This window comes from Capsella rubella, unplaced genomic scaffold (genome assembly GCF_000375325.1).
Source record: "Capsella rubella cultivar Monte Gargano unplaced genomic scaffold, Caprub1_0 scaffold_2, whole genome shotgun sequence".
In the NCBI taxonomy this organism is placed as follows: Eukaryota; Viridiplantae; Streptophyta; class Magnoliopsida; order Brassicales; family Brassicaceae; genus Capsella; species Capsella rubella.
Genome location: NW_006238922.1, coordinates 2,159,440 through 2,176,841, shown reverse-complemented (window position 1 = coordinate 2,176,841; position 17,402 = coordinate 2,159,440). Strand labels below are relative to the sequence as shown.

Below are 17,402 nucleotides of genomic sequence, written 5' to 3'. Positions count from 1 at the left end.
GTTAAAATAGTTCAAAAAATCTTTATTTTACTGACATATACAAAAAAATCTTTATTTTACAACCCTACATCCTCTATCAAAAAAATCTTTATTTGTATGTTAAAATTAGTTCAAAACTCCGGATTACTCCGGATTAATGAAAAACTAATATTTAAAATCCGTAGCTCAACCAATTTATCGAAACTCTTTCTTTGTTTTAACAAAGAGTTTTCATGTGAGAAGACTTCCGATGAAGCTGCTATAAGTTTGAGCACCACCAATGGAGTTGCGAAGACTTGTTAACATGTTCTAGACTTCTAGCTATAAGCCCGAAAAGGTTAATGCCATAAGTATAAATAAAACGTATTGGTTTAGTCGGATGGAAGAAGATAGCTCATGACATATATATAAGTCTTCCTTGTGAGGTTAGTTGGCCGAGTGGACCGGTCCGCATAGGTTCTTGGACTAAAAAGAATGAAACGAAAACACTCGTTTCTCATAGTGTGAGACAGACTCACACTTTTACACACTTTAGCATTACGTAAAGTCGAAGCAATCCCTAGGAGCATCTCTCCCTTTAATACCTTCGTCGTCACACTTTACTGTTACTATTATAGAATATTCAAATAATCTTTCTTAACTTAGTACAATAATTTTTCTAAATTGGAACCACATTAATGGAATAATGGGGTTGCCATTTTTGGATACTTTTTATTTTTTTTTAAATTCTTCAATAGTTGGAAACTTGGACGGTTTACTTCACCCACCACCGTTTTAAATTTTGAAATTTTATAACTAAACATTGTTAACGATATTTTATTCGATATATATATATATATATATATATATATATATATATATATATCAAAACATTTTATTTTTCAATTTAATAGCAATACTTTAATCCATCAATGATTTTTCAGAAAATATATTTGCACAAACATTTAAGTTATTTTGGAACATATATTTGGTTTTTTTTTTCAATGTTTGTGAAAATTCTTTTGGAACATATATCTATATATCTAATAGATGGACCGGCTGGTTCATTCCATTTATATATCATAGTGAGACTCAAGATTAAAAATGGCCTTCAAGTGCTTTCAGATAATTGACATATATATTTATATTCACTAATGATTCCACATTTGAGGTTACAAGACTGCATCGTGAGTTTAGTTTAGATACCAGTAAAAAAAGAAAAACATTGTAATACCTTTAAGTTATATAGACTTTGACACATTCCTCGCCAAAAAAAAATATGTTACAAGACTTTGATATTAGATTTGTTTTTTCCTCACAATATTTCCTTTTTTTTGTTTGATTTAGTTCCTTCCATTTACTTACCCTTAATTTTATGTTTAACAAAATACGACTAAAACTTATCTTGCAAACCAACCGTTTTTTTTTATAAATTAAACTTGATCAAAATCACCATTTCCGAGCAAAAGTGGAGTTGTCTGTTCATCTGAATCCAATTGATGGTTATCGTTTTTCACCACCGTTTCCTTTTGATCTTCTCTTTGATTTTGACTCCACATTATCAACAGATATCCAGTTCCAGCTATTGCAGCTCCTAACACACTGTTCATAATTAAGAAGTTTAACATGATAGCCCCAACTTATCAGAATCAAATAAATTGATGCAAAACCCATAGTATTCTATGATTATTTCACCTTCCATAGTGAAGACTATTGACAAAGAAGCTTGTTCCAAAAATGGAAGCCCAAAGGATCCCAAATGGCTTAAACAATGGCACATAATAAGGCCCCTTCATTTTTGAGCACTTCACTTGAACACTTGTTCTGATTATGCTTCCAAATATTCCCTATAAATTAAGACATGATTTATACAACGTCCATATACTAAGGAAACATTATATATGATAGTAACTATAATATATGATTACTAATTAAATATATATATATGTACCGTGGCGATAATGAGATATAGGTCCATGTTAAGTTTGAGTTTCCATTCATTTAGGTCTGGCTCCATGAACGCTGAGAAAATTGCACATTGGACTGTCCCAGCTAAACTATAGGCAGACACTACTTTCATCACTTGAGGGTATTTCTGGACTGTATCCAACTGATACACCAAAACCCGAGAAAGAATATCAAAATATGAAAACTTGTATGCTCATATATAAGAATCTAATTTTGAAGTCGAGAGTCGTGATTTGGTTACCTGTATGATATTCCAGATGGAGATAGAGAGTGTGGCACATGCAAGAAGAAGAGAGCCTAGAGCCCAATTATCAGAGTTCTTGAAGAAAGTCAAGTAGTGTGAGATTGTAGTGAGGAAATTGGAGTTTGGAGATGAAGAAGGAGAAGGTCTAATGAAAGGGCCTAAGTAAATAACTTCTACAAAGGCTCCAGTGAAGCATATCAACGTGCCTATCACTCTTCCTTTTGTTCTCTTACTTTCCCATCTTAGCCCTCCTTCCCTATTTAGTAATATTCCAAATTTATACAAATTAGAGGAAAAAGTGTTAGTTATAATTCAGTTATTAAAGAATAATATAAACAAAAGCTGAGTTTTAGAGAAGTGATTAGTTTTTACCCATGAACAAGAGAGAGCAAGAAGGAGAAAGCAGGTGATTGCAAACCCATTGCACACACCACAATTGGAGAGCTATAACTTAACCCCAAAAATGCCATATTTTGGTACAAAAACACCCTGGTTCAAGAAAATATTTTATCAAAGAATCTAAAATTTAATATAATTCATTTTATTAGAATCTCTATATATATGTAGTTTTGATCAGAAATCAGAAAAGAAATAGGAATCAATATATCTTATATAAATAGATATAGAATGATATAAACTAACCCTGTAAAACCGAGTAGGAAGATACGAACAAGGGAAGGCTTCGTGAGGAATGGTTCATCGTCCCTGCATATCATCATAACATCTTTAATTGAGAAAGACATATATAGATTGATCGTGTATGTGGGGATTATGTAGAGACATGATACTTTTAAGTACGTACCTTTCATCTCTATGGAAGTAGAAAGAGTAAGGGAGGAGAAGGAGAGAGCCAAGAGCGTTGGTGTAGACAATAAACACGAAAGGGCTCATGCCACCCGTCAACGCGGTCTTAGCCAAGATGGTAAGTGCAATGGTACATGCCTCCATCAACGCCATTACAGTAAATGGAACTATGGTTTCCCATCTTGTATCCATTACTCCCATATCGATCGTGTGTGTGCGGCTTATATGTATATTGTTGATAATGCACGGCCAAGTACCGCCAAAATGTGTAGCAATATATATATAGGCTAACTAATTCTCTTTATCTCTCTCTCTGGAGAAAATGAGAGACCAAGTCCACAACACAACTGTGTTAGGGTTGTCTTGTAATGAAAATGTTAATGTGAATCTACATTAGTAATATTTATATATGTGTGATTGCATGTGAGTGGAAGGCCAAATGAAGAAGAGGGCTTTCACTAGACGTGGAGGGAGTCATTAGTTAACCTTTCGAGAGGCGATGAAGCTAATAAACAATTCGTTGCGCCTCAACTCTTACGACTTAATTAATTATATATATATCTTGAATAGTTTTTGTTGGAAGAAATACGAACATTACCTTTTCTATTTAATTATATACTAAAAAACTTGCGAAATGTTAAAATCAAATTTTGTTACACAAACATTCCACCAACCATCCTTAACAAGACTTTTGTTTTTTTATATAACATATTTACACCTAAAGAAAAAATTTCATTGGTTGAAACATGTTACAAAACATCATTTATAAAATATATATGCAATATTTTATTTTACAATATTTTTAAAGGCATTATATATTTTAAAATAGTTTTTAAGGCATTATATATAGAACAAAAAATATGATGTTTAAAACCAATTTTATGTAATATCAACTCCAAAAAATCATCCTGATAATAATAACCACAAATATATTTTTTTTTTGGTTGGAAGGCGTATTTATAATAACCAAAATTTGCCTATGGAAATTAACATGTTTAATGATAGTGGTAGTAGTAGCAGTTTTAATGCCACAACTATAGTGCATATATATTTCTTGGTCAAATGAGATTTGATTGCAAGAGACAAAAAGTTCGACTCAGATAGGTTTTGTTTAATATGTACGCTAAAACAATGCCTTTTTACGTTGTTAACTTCAACTGTCAAACAAATATAAAAGAAAATAGGATTAAAAGATGATGGCAATCAAAATTAACAGAACATGAAATTTGATAAATATTTTGGATGATAAGAAGATTTAATCATGTTTGGAAAAACGTGAACAAACTATCCTCTATGTTTGAGTTACCAGATAACTAGAGGCACAAAACAATATAAACCACAAACACAATTAGTTTAAAATTAAAATTATTAAATAATATGAAAACCCTAATCTCAATAACATTCTTTTAGTCTTTATAAAGAACAAATCTGAATAAAATAATGTTTGACTTTGAAATTTTCTTGATCTATATAATTAAGAGTCGCATTTCCTTTGACGTAGCAGTTGGGGGAATGAAACGTCACCTTGACAATAATGTTGGGATGAAATGTGGTGATGACATTTGAAATATTCCCACGATGGTGTGAGGCTGAGGAAAAAAGAATATATCTTGAAAATATATTATCTATTAACAGTCCTCACAAATAAAATATTTTATAAATAAAATTAAAATAGGTTCCGTATTATTTTTCTAAACGAATAAATCTTACTGTAAATTTAATATTTCAATTAGGATTTATTTCTTAATTTGATAAAATTTGTTGGTGATTTATGTTTTTTGGGGTTAATGTTAAACTAGTGATCGACCCGCACGTACGTGCGGGGTTTTTTTGCAAAACGTTTTTTACACATAAATCTGTTATATTTATAGAATTTTTGGTGTTATGGTTAAATTTAGAAAAGTTATGATTTTAGAAGTGTTTTATTTAAAAGATAAAACATTACCATTAACATGTATAAAAGATGAGCTTTTGTGTTATATAAGTTTATGGTCCAGGAATAATGTAAATGGCTTTTGTTTTAGACCCAAACATGATATAAAACTACAGAGCAGGCCCAACAATACGTTTTGCTTTTTTTCCCCCGACAGGTCTAAATGTTAAAAAAATAATAAAGAAAAAAGATTCCAGAAAAGACAAATAATGAATTGTTGTCTTCTATCTCCAAAATCACCTCTTAGAAATCGAATCGGTTGAGAAGCTTCACATGGAATCAACCAAAAATGAGAAATCGAATCGGTTGAGAAGCTCCAAAAATGAATTTGCGGCATCTGTATTTTGGGTTCATTGTCTCTGAGTAAGTATAATTGAATCGTTTAATGTTTCTTATTTCTGGAAATTTACTCACAGATGTCGATTGGGTTTTTCTGATTTTTAATCAAACTGTTCTTAGATTCTTGAAAAGTAATATGTTTTATGTGCTCACTTATATTGCTTTCGTAAATGGGTCTTACTCATATAGCATGATTCTGTTTTAAAATTGTTGCTTTAAATAGAAAATGCAGTAAATAGAAAACAATGTCTGTTTTGTGGTCCATCTAAGTAGCAGAAACCTTTTCCTTCTCCTCAGCCTTTTCTGAATTGTTGGTTGTAAAACAGTAGTTGGAACACTTCTTTGAACACATCTTATTGGGAGAAACCTGTAGTGCAAAAGATGAAATTAATCTTGTTAGTTTGATTGTTACAGATTGAATAACTTTACCAATCTGTTAAAATAATAAGTGCTTTAATATGTAAGTGTTAAACAACAGTTACCTGAATTGCTGGTTGTAAAACAGTAGCCCCTGTTTTACAAATTTTTAAACACTTCTTTGAACACAACATTCATCGTTTCCTTCTGAGGTTTTCCTTCTTTATCCACTATCAATACCTTTAACCCTTTCTTAGTAGTCACTCTAGAGACAGCTACATAAAGTTGACCATGTGAGAAACATGGTCTAGGCAAATACACTCCAACGTAATCCAAAGATTGCCCTTGACTTTTGTTAATAGTCATTGCAAAAGCAACAACTAATGGTAATTGTCTTCTACGCATCTTGAATGGTAGTTTAGTGTCTGAAGGTGTGATTAATATCCTAGGTATCAGGACTTTATCCCCTACTCTGTCACCTGTTAGAATGATAGCTTCCAGAACAAACTCAGCTAACTGTGTTATCTGCAACCTTGTACCATTCATTAGTCCTCCTCTTGGATCGATATTTCTGAGCAACATCACTGGACAACCAACTTTCAATCTTATTCTATGATTTGGCAAGCCAGATACCGTAAGATTGTTTAAGAAATCCGGAGTTAGAACTGGATTGTTTTTGCATCTTTTGTCAGCCGGATCTATTGAATCTGAGCTGAGGTAAGTTCTTTCCTCACCTTCATAAAATACATGAAAACTATTATGAGCCAGCTAAACGTTTTATAAACAGTAACGAATAAATATTTTGTAAATTTTTTTACATAAAAGGTTAGTAGTTTGCACTGACCTTCAAGCTGATCAAGCATATATTCATTAATAATGCCGACATCCTCGTTTGTTGGACATAGAATAGCTCTTTGCTGAAAGAACACTGGATCCTTCTTATCTTTCAAGCACTTCGCATCTCCATAAATCTCTCTTGTTATTGCCTCAATAGGATTTCTTGCTTCTGTGATCAAGAATTCTTCTGGAATATCAATCATGACTTCACCATCGTTAGGTTCAGCTATCTTCCCATCCCCAACTGCTAAAATCCACTCTGAGAAGTCCTTTAGCTCTTTTGCCTCTGAAACAGTCAAATTATTAGATAGAAGCCTCATATTTTTTGTTAACTTTAAAACTTTACAATGCTCCCATATGTAAGAAGCATTGAGTGCAGCCATGCAGATTTCTGCTCTACCAGCATTAGGTATAATGGGTAACACTTGTCTGAAATCTCCTCCAAAAACAACAACTTTTCCTCCAAAAGGCTTTTTCCCATCTCCTTTAATAATATCTGAGAGACTTCTATCTAAAGATTCAAAGCAATGCTTGCTCATCATTGGAGCTTCATCCCAAATTATTAAAGATGCTTCTGCCACAAGTTGTGCTTGATCAGTTCCAGGGCTCATTGTACACACACTACTTTCGTGAGGGTTTATTGGAATTCCAAACCTAGAGTGTGCAGTCCTCCCACCCGCTAGCAACAAAGAAGCAATGCCACTGGAAGCAACGTTAAGCACAATAGATCCTCTAGATCTCAAAGCTGCTGATAAAGTGTTGTATAAAAATGTTTTTCCTGTACCGCCAAACCCATAAACAAAGAAAACACCTCCCAAGTCATTATCAACAGCTTCCATGATCTCTTTGTAGATATGGTTTTGCTCATCAGTCATCTGCCTAACCCATCTGTCATGTTTTTCCTTCTGTTCTTCACGATCGTAGTTCTTCTCATCAAAAATCAAAACATTTGTGTCATCCATGCTTTCTTCGGGTATTTGAGGCATAGTCCTAAATGCTTTTAAAGAAGTTCCATTGCTTTTTAAGATGCTATCAATATGCAGTAATGCGAATTTCTGCTTTTCCTCATCATCCAGATTGAGCTCTGCATAATAATATAATATGTTATTTATCATATAAATTAAGTAAAAGTTTGTAACATAATTACTGTTACTTTAATCTTATATTAAATAGATGGGATTAGTCATTACCTGGTCGGTTAAAATACTCCCTCCTTTGCTTTTCTATGTCTTCTGAAAGTAGTTCCCAAGTTTTTTCCCAAACTAATTCTGGTTGTGACAAACTAAAAGATTGAAGCATAACAACGAATAGACGACGCAAGAAATTTCCAGTACTCCAAAAACTGGTTCTTATTATATCATCTATATATTCTTGATCATTGTCAAGCAATCCCAGATGGAAGCATGCCTCTTTGAAGGTTTTATAAACAACTCCTTTCACTTTCTTCAGATCATCAAAACTCTCTGGACCAGTTTGAGTGTTAAGAAGCACTCTCAGATAATATCCATCTTCTATACTTATTGGAACATAGTTGATTCTTCCAATAGTACGACTTTTTCTCTTCCGCAAGTTAAATTTTTTCCTTTTCCCATCCCATGTATAATACTCTGGTATTTGCGCATAAGTCAGTGTTTTGGCAAAAGGGCACACCTTATTTAATTCAAACTATGCGAGAAACATGGATAGAACTAACTCCCCCCTATCAAGAACTGTTTGTACCTCATCATCTCCTTTGAAGAAGACCATATGTTTTCCTGGTAAATGAAAAGATAACCTTTGAACTGCAGTAGACCGGAAACATATTGGATTTTTTAAAATTCTCCATCCTGCTTCGCATGCAGATACATACCTGCATAATTAGTTTAAAGTAATATGTTAAGTCTTTGATTAGCTAAAATAAAAAATTCAAACGTTTTTATAAAGTTATTAATATCTATACATAACAAACCTGCAATCGAAAAAGTCTTTTATCTCATTTGAACTACTGTTACCAGTCGCATTCTTTACAACCTTGTCTCCCGTTTTCCTTTTCCGGGCCGCACTATTGTCTTCTTCATTAACTTGCGTAGCTGGCTCTACAACAACAGCAACACGATCTTGTCCTTTAGTAATATACTTGAATAAGTATTTAATCGAACCTTCTTGATTGCACCACTCAACATTGATATGAGCTCTATATCGTAGTGACAACACTCTGTTATATGGAATGACGTAGCGATTATCACATTTAAAACCCTTCTTCTCAACAAAGTGCTTTGTTTTCCTTCTTCTATAAATTGGAAATCCGTCCTTATCCACTGTAGTTTTATCAACATGCTTCTTTGGGAAAAACTTTGAACATTTCCCTTCTTCCATACATGGAGAATTCCTGTTTACAGCACCACATGGTCCATGTATCATGCAGTCTTTAACAATTTCATATAGCTCTGGTTCTCTATTCTTGTCAGGGATTTCAGCAGAAATGATCTTGTCAATATCTTCTGCTTTGGGAAACTTGTAATCAGGATGCATCCAAAGCAAAATGTGAGCATGTGGTAATCCTCGTTTCTGAAATTCTATTGTATACATCGCTGCACAATTATATCAGTCAAAACTCTTTAGAAAACTCATTCTATAATATTATGCATTTATAATTTGTGACAATGCAAAAGAGGCAAGTGTTATAAGAACTTACACGACACAGTTTTCCCTAAGATGTGCTTTTTGGTTAGATCATCCATAAGAGAACTGAGTTTCATCTTGAAGACTCTGCTGATTATATCTGGCCTGTCGTCTGGATTTAGTTTCCTTGCTCTACAAAATCTTTGCAACTCTGGCCATTTGGTGTTGCATGTAAAAGTTATGAACATATCTGGGAAGCCATGGTACTTACACACTGCCATTGCATCAAGATACATATTCCTCATATATCTAGGTCCTCCAACAAAAGTAGCGGGTAGGTAATATTTGTTCCCTTCTTCATTCATATCTGTTCTGCCATGATTAGCAGCATCCTTTACAGCATCATAATTAGCAGCCCTGAGACTCGATTGATTCAACTTAATATAAGTTAACCTGTTAGTCTCAATAGTAGTGTAAGCATCTACTAAGAACTGCTGAAACAATCTTTTAGACAGAAGCAGATTATGTGACTCGTTATGTCTTTCTTGTATACGAAATGCAAACCACTGACGTAAACTTATACAGTCATTCTCTTTCTCTGTCTCATTTTTACTCTTCTTCTTCCCACCTCTTAGACCTTTTTTTATTCCTGGTCTATAACCATCTTCTCCCTTTGGAAACAACAAAGGATACTGTAGAGACAAATATGATGGATGTGTTTCACTAATCCTTTGTAAGTGGCCTGATTTTTCTTCAACCACTATATCACGAGTAGGCATACCTACATGGAAATCTCCCGGGATCAATGCAGCCACCTCATTAGCTGTGGGGACAGCATATGTTCTTCCGTCATTCTTGCGATCGCTTACAATTCTCATATGGAAACTTTCTTCTGGATTTGTATCTAGCCTTTCCTTAGCCTGTCTGAAATTTTCAACATATGGGTTCACATCATCTAGTAACTTGATTATAGCTGAGATTACTTCTGGTCTTAAGTTCTGTTTCTTCTTATACTTTCCTGCATTTGCTGACTTACTGAAATGAAGCATAGAAAACAATCAATTAGCGTTGGTAATTGTTTCACTATAAAGTAGAAACGTAAAAACTACTAAACACATACCTTAAAATGCCAGCTCTGTTTTGTACTTCATTTTCTGTGTCTACAATATAGAGCTGTGAAAACTTTGGGAAATCACCATCTTCAGGCATTAGACTACCAAGAAGATGATAATTTTCTCCTTGTATCTGAAACATATTAGGACCATGTCCTTTAAGAACATTGTTTTCACAACTTCCACCTAGTGATGTGAATGAAAAAATCATGTTGTATGCTCTGATATTCTCTCTGAAATGCCGACTCAATTCATCATCATTTGTAAGTAAAGCAAACAATAGCTCAGGCTGATTATGTAAGAAAGGCAATTTTACTGCTCCTTGTAAACAACATTGTGAGAATGTAGGGTTACGATCCCTTTGGTGTCGGTTAATGCGCTCACCGTACCACATAATAGCTCCACAATATGAACATGAATATGTAGGATCCCCATGATCAAGATAATCTGCAAAAGAACATATTGTAAATGTTGGTTAAGTATCAATATGATACTATTAGCTATATTTGAATACATGGCTTCAATAGTTGTTGTTTACTGTTGTTGTACCTGTTTCTTTCTTTCTCAATTTTCGTTTAGGATTGTTTTTGGTTGGAGTCCCAAAAGCTTTTGTCAAACTTTCATCTAACATGTTGAGAATTTGAAACCCTTTTCTGACTTCTGCAGAAACATTTTCACTTTCAGAGTCCTCTTCTGAAATTTCAGATTCATGATCATCACTACTGCTGGTGCATTGGTATGTGTGTTCTTCTGTTATAATCATATAGAATAACATTAGAATGGGATCATGAGTATATGAGCACGGAATGGTAAAGAATATAAAGTTCACTATAATCAACTAAAAAATTACTAACCTGTGCCAATATAAGGAATCTCATTTATATTGTTTTTGGGAGACGTATGAGGATTACAACATTGATTGTTTTCCCTTGTTTGTAAGTTAGTTTGCTCAGTAGGTTTCCATTGTCTTGCTAGAGATTTAGCAAATCTTAAAGATGTTTTAGGCCTTGTAAGAGACAATCCTTGTCTCACTGCTTCAATTGAAAACGTTAAAACATGAAAATAAGTTGTCAATCACTACATTTTTAATTGAGTCACAGTTAGTTTTCTTGTACATTATACGTAATACTAAACACTTATACTGTAAACATTTAAACAAACGAAAATACTAATGACTATGGGAAAATTTAAACAATAAATAAGAAGATTATAGTAACATACCAATCAATATGTTTTCATTTAAAACATCATGTGTGAGGATGTTTTCAAAGGTAGCAAGATCAACATAGAAATCATTTGACACTGAAGGACATCGAGTTATGATTGTTGAATTCATAATCGACATTTTGTATTGATGCTTAGTTGCTCTAAACTTCCCAGAAGCTCTTGTTAGCTGAAAATTTTCGATGATTCTCCATTCTCCAAAAACAATCAGACGTTGGAACTTGTTCAACTGTTGTTTCTTAATGGTAGCATGAATGAGTATTCCCTATATGGAAAAATACATGAAAATATAAATCATATAAGCTACTTATAAGCGTGTAAAATAAAAGTATAAAGTCAATATAAAGTACTTAAAAATTAACTTACTGCTACATCAGCCAAGATCATTTCTATGGTTTCTCCCGTGTAAGTTGTATATTGTCTCCATGTGTGGACAATCTTGACCCGTATCTTCCAAGATGTCTTGAATGGTTTGATAGCAGCAAGATCGGTAATACCCTCATTAGTAGCCATTGTGTTTTGTGAATTTAAGTGTAGGTTTATGCAAAGTTCTCTTTCGTAGAGAATAGTAAGAATCGTAGGTTTTATTTATAGAGGTAATTACTTGGTGGGTACGATGGGCTAAATTTAAGGCTGTTAATAGAATAAATTTTGTTAATAGTATATATTTTGTTAACATTTTGCTATTGATGAGGAGATATGACGTTAATAGAATAGATTTTTTTAACATTTAGCTATTGATGAGGAGATATGACGTTAATAGAATATATTTTGTTAACATTTTGCTATTGATGAGGAGATAGGATGTTAATAGAAGATATTTTGTTAACATTTTTGGTTTAGCAAATGAAAAAATATTCGGATGTTTATAGTTAGTTGTTATAGTAAGTTAGATTGTCTTTGATATTTTCATATTTTTTGTAGACGTCAATATTTTTTTAACATTTTCGGTTTAGGAAATGAACAAAATATTCGGATGTTTATAGTTAGTAGTTATAGTAAGTTAGATTGTCTTTGATATTTTCATATTTTTTTGTAGACGTCAATATTGTTTTAACATTTTCGGTTTAGGAAATGAACAAAATATTCGGATGTTTATAGTTAGTAGTTATGGTATCATATATTGTCTTAGATATTTTATTTTTTTGGTACAGGTCGTGAATAGTAAATAAACTATTGAAGATTCTATGAAGAAGATCTTAACAGGCCTAGAGGTTTATGATTCGGCCCAACAGAAGAATCAAAAAATCGGACCTTAATAAACGGTTGTGTTTTTGTATTTAATCAAATATTCAATCTTTACTCTCTGTTTGGCAACAGATTTAATTTTCATGAAATTTTTTTTTTTAATGGGGTGCTGTTTGGCTTCAAGTTGTACTTCCCAATTAATAGTATAGATTGTATGTCAAGATTAATCATTTACTTTTTTTCATAAGCAGACTGCAATGGTAAAAATTACAAATGAGTTAAGCACACTCAACTTTGAGATCGGATTTGAGATGTGAATTCAGACTTTAAAAAGTTTAGCATAATTTAATTACAGATTTCATATTATAATATGGTCTTTAACTCTGGTTTATAAGGAGATGATCGTTATAATATTTTTCTAACACAAAAGAATGCCTTTTTTTATATTTTCAGGTAAATTTTGAAATTACTTTTTGTATAAATTTTAAGTATTAATAATTTATTAAAAAAAGAAATACATGTATACTTTGGTGTTTTTTTCCAGTTTGTGTGAAATGTATAAAATGATATTATATGTGAAAGACTTAAGAGTACTAAGCTTATTTAAACTTAATTTAATTTTGTTAATCTCCCGCATTACCTGAATCATCATCTAGAGCTTTAATATAATTATATAATTAAGAGATTCAGCAAGGATGTGGCCTATGATTAAATGGCTCCATAACAATGTTATAAATGACCCATTACAGAATGTTTCTTTTTTATACTATCATAGATTATACTTGTTTTAATTATTTAAAAGAAGTTATTACTTGAATAATGAAAGAAGTCTAACTGGATTAGTCAGAAAGTATCTTTAACAATGTATATATTACTCGTATATAGTCATCACTCATCACAATGTTATGATCTAATCATCATTATATTTCTATTCTTAATTAAATTGCTTCTTCGGATTTTGAAAGGATAAAATGTTGATCTTATAAATATGTCTCCACACAATGTTTATGGGTTCGGTAATTAAACATATCATTTACAAACGTTTCTATTTTCTTCAATTCTCTCTTCGGTGCAAGATTCGTTAAAACCTAAAGAAAACATGAAACATATAATTTAAAAAGCAATGAAGAAAACAAACCAAACCAAATTTTCCTATAACAAAATCTAACCAGACCAATCATATATATATTGTTAAACTTTTGTTTTTCTTCATTTTTAAATATTATAGATACTGAATTTTTTGAAGTAAACTATAAGTAATCTCTACGTTGTAAGGTTTGCATGTTCGAGCATTCTAACTTCCAAGTAACCAAGGCTCGAATAAAATGGGCTGAAGGCTGAAGCCCACGGTTATCTTTATGCTCACTTCGCATCTGATCCGATCCATATTGCAAAACTATAATATCACTTTTTCATTAGGAAAATTTGTATACATTTTTATATTGGTTGTTTCATCTTTTAGTATATAGTACATAACCTCATATAGATAAACCTTTGAAAAATTCACCACTTAGAAAAACAAACACTGCGAGACAGAAGACTGATATTACTAGTACACTGGCAGAGGGTAAAAATGTGGAAAGAATAGTTGTAAATTTATCATTTTGTAAGATGCAAACAATACTTTACAAAATTAGTACTATACTGCCACATTAATTGATTTTTCTTTATATTCCTAACAAAAAAAAAAGAGTGGTCCAAGTTTTTTGGAATCGAGACAAATATATTTCATTCACTGTGAACATAACTAGCCACGAACAGTTTGAGCATTATATATATGTAACTTGTAGCTCAACTTAGTATTGAAGAGAGTAGAGACATTTCTTTTGATATTGTATACAGTCTCGCAGTATTCTTATATTGTGATTGTGATTAAATCTATTAACTATTTCGTTTTTTGTTAGTTGAGAAAACAAGAATGGACTTCCACTTGATTCACATTTGGAAAAAAAAAAATTATAAAAGGAAGAATTTTTTTTTAAAATAGAATATATACATATGTATGTGTATATGATTTAAACCTGATTTTATCTTGTATTATATGTTATAATATAGAGAAAAACATTCTTGGTAAATTTGCATTATTCTATGGAATTTAAGCATGTTTTGCAAATGAAGATAGGTTTGATGAGGTGAGAAGATTAAAATAGAAGAGGATATTGCCTACACTGTGACCATGTCTCCCATGTGCCATCCTTTCTGTAAAGAAATATGGAAAATTAATTAATATTTATTTGCTAAACAAAGCAAATGGAGTGCTTTGACATTTGAAATGACATTTTGATTACTTTTTTAATTTAAAGAATCGTATTAAATTAATAAAGTGTTGAAAACTATGCGAAGGGTATCTTTGTGCCCAAAGTCTTTGGTTGGTTGTTAGGGAGAAGAAATGCTTACCAAAGTATACATCACTAAGCTTTCTTTGGCCCTTTGAGGAGGACAAAGCATTTAGCCACCTTACAACTATTATGGCTACCTATACCACGACTATTGTTTTCTTTTTAAATATATATATATATATATATATATATATATATATTTTAACATTTTTTTGATAATATATTTTTACTATTCTCTCTTATATTTGGCATTGTGTCTACAACTACTAGTTTAATGAGCAAATTAGCTAGAAGACAATAAAATTTCGGCCTAATTAGCTAAATGGCAAAAGTCATTATATGATCTAAACAAAAATAAATAATTTCGTGCAATCTTTCTTTGGCCCTTGGTGGAGGACAAAGCATTAGCCACCTTGTAACTATTATGGCTACCTATGCCAAGACTATTTTTCTATATTAAGAATTTTTTAATCATAATTTGAAGTAATTTGTATTACCATTCTCTTTAATATAGTAATATGAACAAAATTTTGGCAGTGTGTCTAGAACTGATACTTTAATGAGAAAGATTGCAAAAAGGCAATTAATTTTGGACTAATTAACAAAATGGCAAAATTCATTATATGGTCTAATAAAACAATTCACTACCATTTATCTCCATTTTGGTCTCACGCGTTTTATATTGACATTTACTTGATTTAAGTGTCAAAATAATTCTTGGTATCAAGTTCAATGTATTTTAATACTGTTGAAGTGTCATGGGCAATAAGTAAAGTTCATGAAAATTTTTATAGGTGGTTTCTAAAATATAATATCCAACATTTTTTAGTTCTAAAATAGTTTTTTTTTTTCTGTTGAGGTAGTTAAAAAACACTATAATGTTTTGAAGCATATTGGTGCAAATGGTCGAATTGAAACCAAACAAAATATAAAAAGAGAAGTGAAGAAAAAAAGAAAAAAAAAAGAAAGAATCAAATCAAAGATATAAAAAGAGTTAAGAAAAAGAGAGAAAAAAAAAGTAACAAGTATAAGATAGTGAGTGGAAGTGATGGATTCAATTATAAGTGTCTCTATCTTAAAAGAAGTCCCCACATTTTAAGAGATCTCAGTCATATTGTCCTCCAACCCATAGGAGAGCTTTAAGATGTTTGTTACCTCTTTTCCTTTTCTCTATCATTGTTAGTCCTTTTCATTGATCTATCGAGTTCACACTCTTATATCACTCACCATCATCCCCACCTCTTAATTTCTCTCTAACCACGACTATATATATGTTCCATTTTCATGAATCATGATGATGGTGCATCATACTATTAAAAGTTTTCTAAGTATAATAAACCCGAGATTATATCATTTTTATCGATATTGTAGCGATTTTTCGAAAGTTTATCGATATTGTAGCGATGCAAAAGTGTATCGAACGGATTTTGATTTTATTTCTAATGAATCAAGTTCATTGTTAGTCTTTTGGTATATATATATATATGAAGTATCATAGAGCATTTCAAATGAGGGGTATAATGTATCTAAAATTAGACACTATAGATGGTTCATAGTTCCTTTCCTCTATGAATAGCAAGTACCAACACCATACAAGGTACACACGTACGTACACACATATCTCAATATTAGATATGTATATGTGTGAGTGTAGCAATATATATATCTAAATAGGTGGACACCGTTGGTGTCGCGCATGACTTTCTAAAGATTCCAATAATGTTTTTGATGAGTACTGTTCCGAATCGCATACTTAATATTTGTTCTTGCTGTCATGCACAAAATGAAATAACAGTAATCATTTAAATATTATTTTGATAAATCATCTCTTCCACACGATGATAAATATATATTAATGCTTCGTGGACCAACTTCGTTTCAGAGTTGTCTAATTCATATATTGAAACTTATGGACAGTGGGTGTTCTCCAAATTTTTGATAAATCGCTTTCTCTTTTTGACCTTATAATAAACAAAATAAAGTTACACTTTACTTTTATTTTATTTTTCATTTCTATAAACTAAAAGATACAAAAATTTCTAGGTTTTCTAATATTTTTTTAGTGTGAGAACGCGCTTCCTTGACCCTTTTTTGTATAAATGTTAGGAAAGATCAGAAAAATATGCAAAACTAATACCAGCTTGTGAAATCATAGAGATATGTGTGTAATAATAAAACTTCCAACGTGTTATTTGGGGGATTTTGTTTTGTTAATTGAAACCATATATCATAAGGTAAATTTTGATGTAGTAACATGCTACCAAATGTCCTAAGATGATATTATATTATTTCTGAATTTAAAGAAAAAGTGTTTCCACGAATAAGTATAAAACGACTTCGTGAGTTTTAAGATTAAAACAAGTATGTTCGTGTGTGTGACCGTGTTTGTTTAAAATGATAGCTAAAAAGAGAAGGAGGACAAGAAAGGCTTTCACGTGATCATGCTTTTGGGAGTTTTAACATTGCAGCTAAGCTTCATTTTCATACTGCCTTTCTTA

The 17,402-nt window shown here is 31.7% G+C and overlaps 1 protein-coding gene, 1 long non-coding RNA gene and 1 pseudogene across 2 annotated transcripts; 1 reads left to right on the top strand and 2 right to left on the bottom strand.

Moving 5' to 3' along the window:
* Window positions 1-1,391: 1,391 nt before the first annotated feature.
* Window positions 1,392-3,175, bottom strand: LOC17896504 (WAT1-related protein At1g60050). The gene is made up of 7 exons (XM_023788578.1): window positions 2,973-3,175; window positions 2,813-2,875; window positions 2,547-2,659; window positions 2,168-2,433; window positions 1,910-2,068; window positions 1,654-1,805; window positions 1,392-1,560 (listed from the first exon to the last, which is right to left on the bottom strand). The coding sequence occupies exons 1-7, from the start codon at window positions 3,173-3,175 to the stop codon at window positions 1,392-1,394; spliced, it is 1,125 nt and encodes a 374-aa protein (XP_023644346.1).
* A 2,587-nt stretch (window positions 3,176-5,762) lies between these two features.
* On the bottom strand, window positions 5,763-10,547 carry LOC17895771 (annotated as a pseudogene).
* On the top strand, window positions 8,903-12,748 carry LOC111832046. The gene is made up of 2 exons (XR_002835184.1): window positions 8,903-8,974; window positions 12,532-12,748. It is a non-coding gene; the product is annotated as an uncharacterized LOC111832046 (long non-coding RNA).
* The last annotated feature ends 4,654 nt before the right edge of the window (window positions 12,749-17,402 follow it).

Excerpts from the sequence above, each read along its gene's own strand:
- LOC17896504 (XM_023788578.1), bottom strand. The coding sequence starts at position 3,175 with ATGGGAGTAATGGATACAAGATGGGAAACCATAGTTCCATTTACTGTA. Across the intron at positions 2,876-2,972 it reads TACTTCCATAGAGATGAAAG|GGACGATGAACCATTCCTCA; the intron begins GTACGTACTTAA and ends GATGATATGCAG. Across the intron at positions 2,069-2,167 it reads CCATCTGGAATATCATACAG|TTGGATACAGTCCAGAAATA; the intron begins GTAACCAAATCA and ends TTGGTGTATCAG.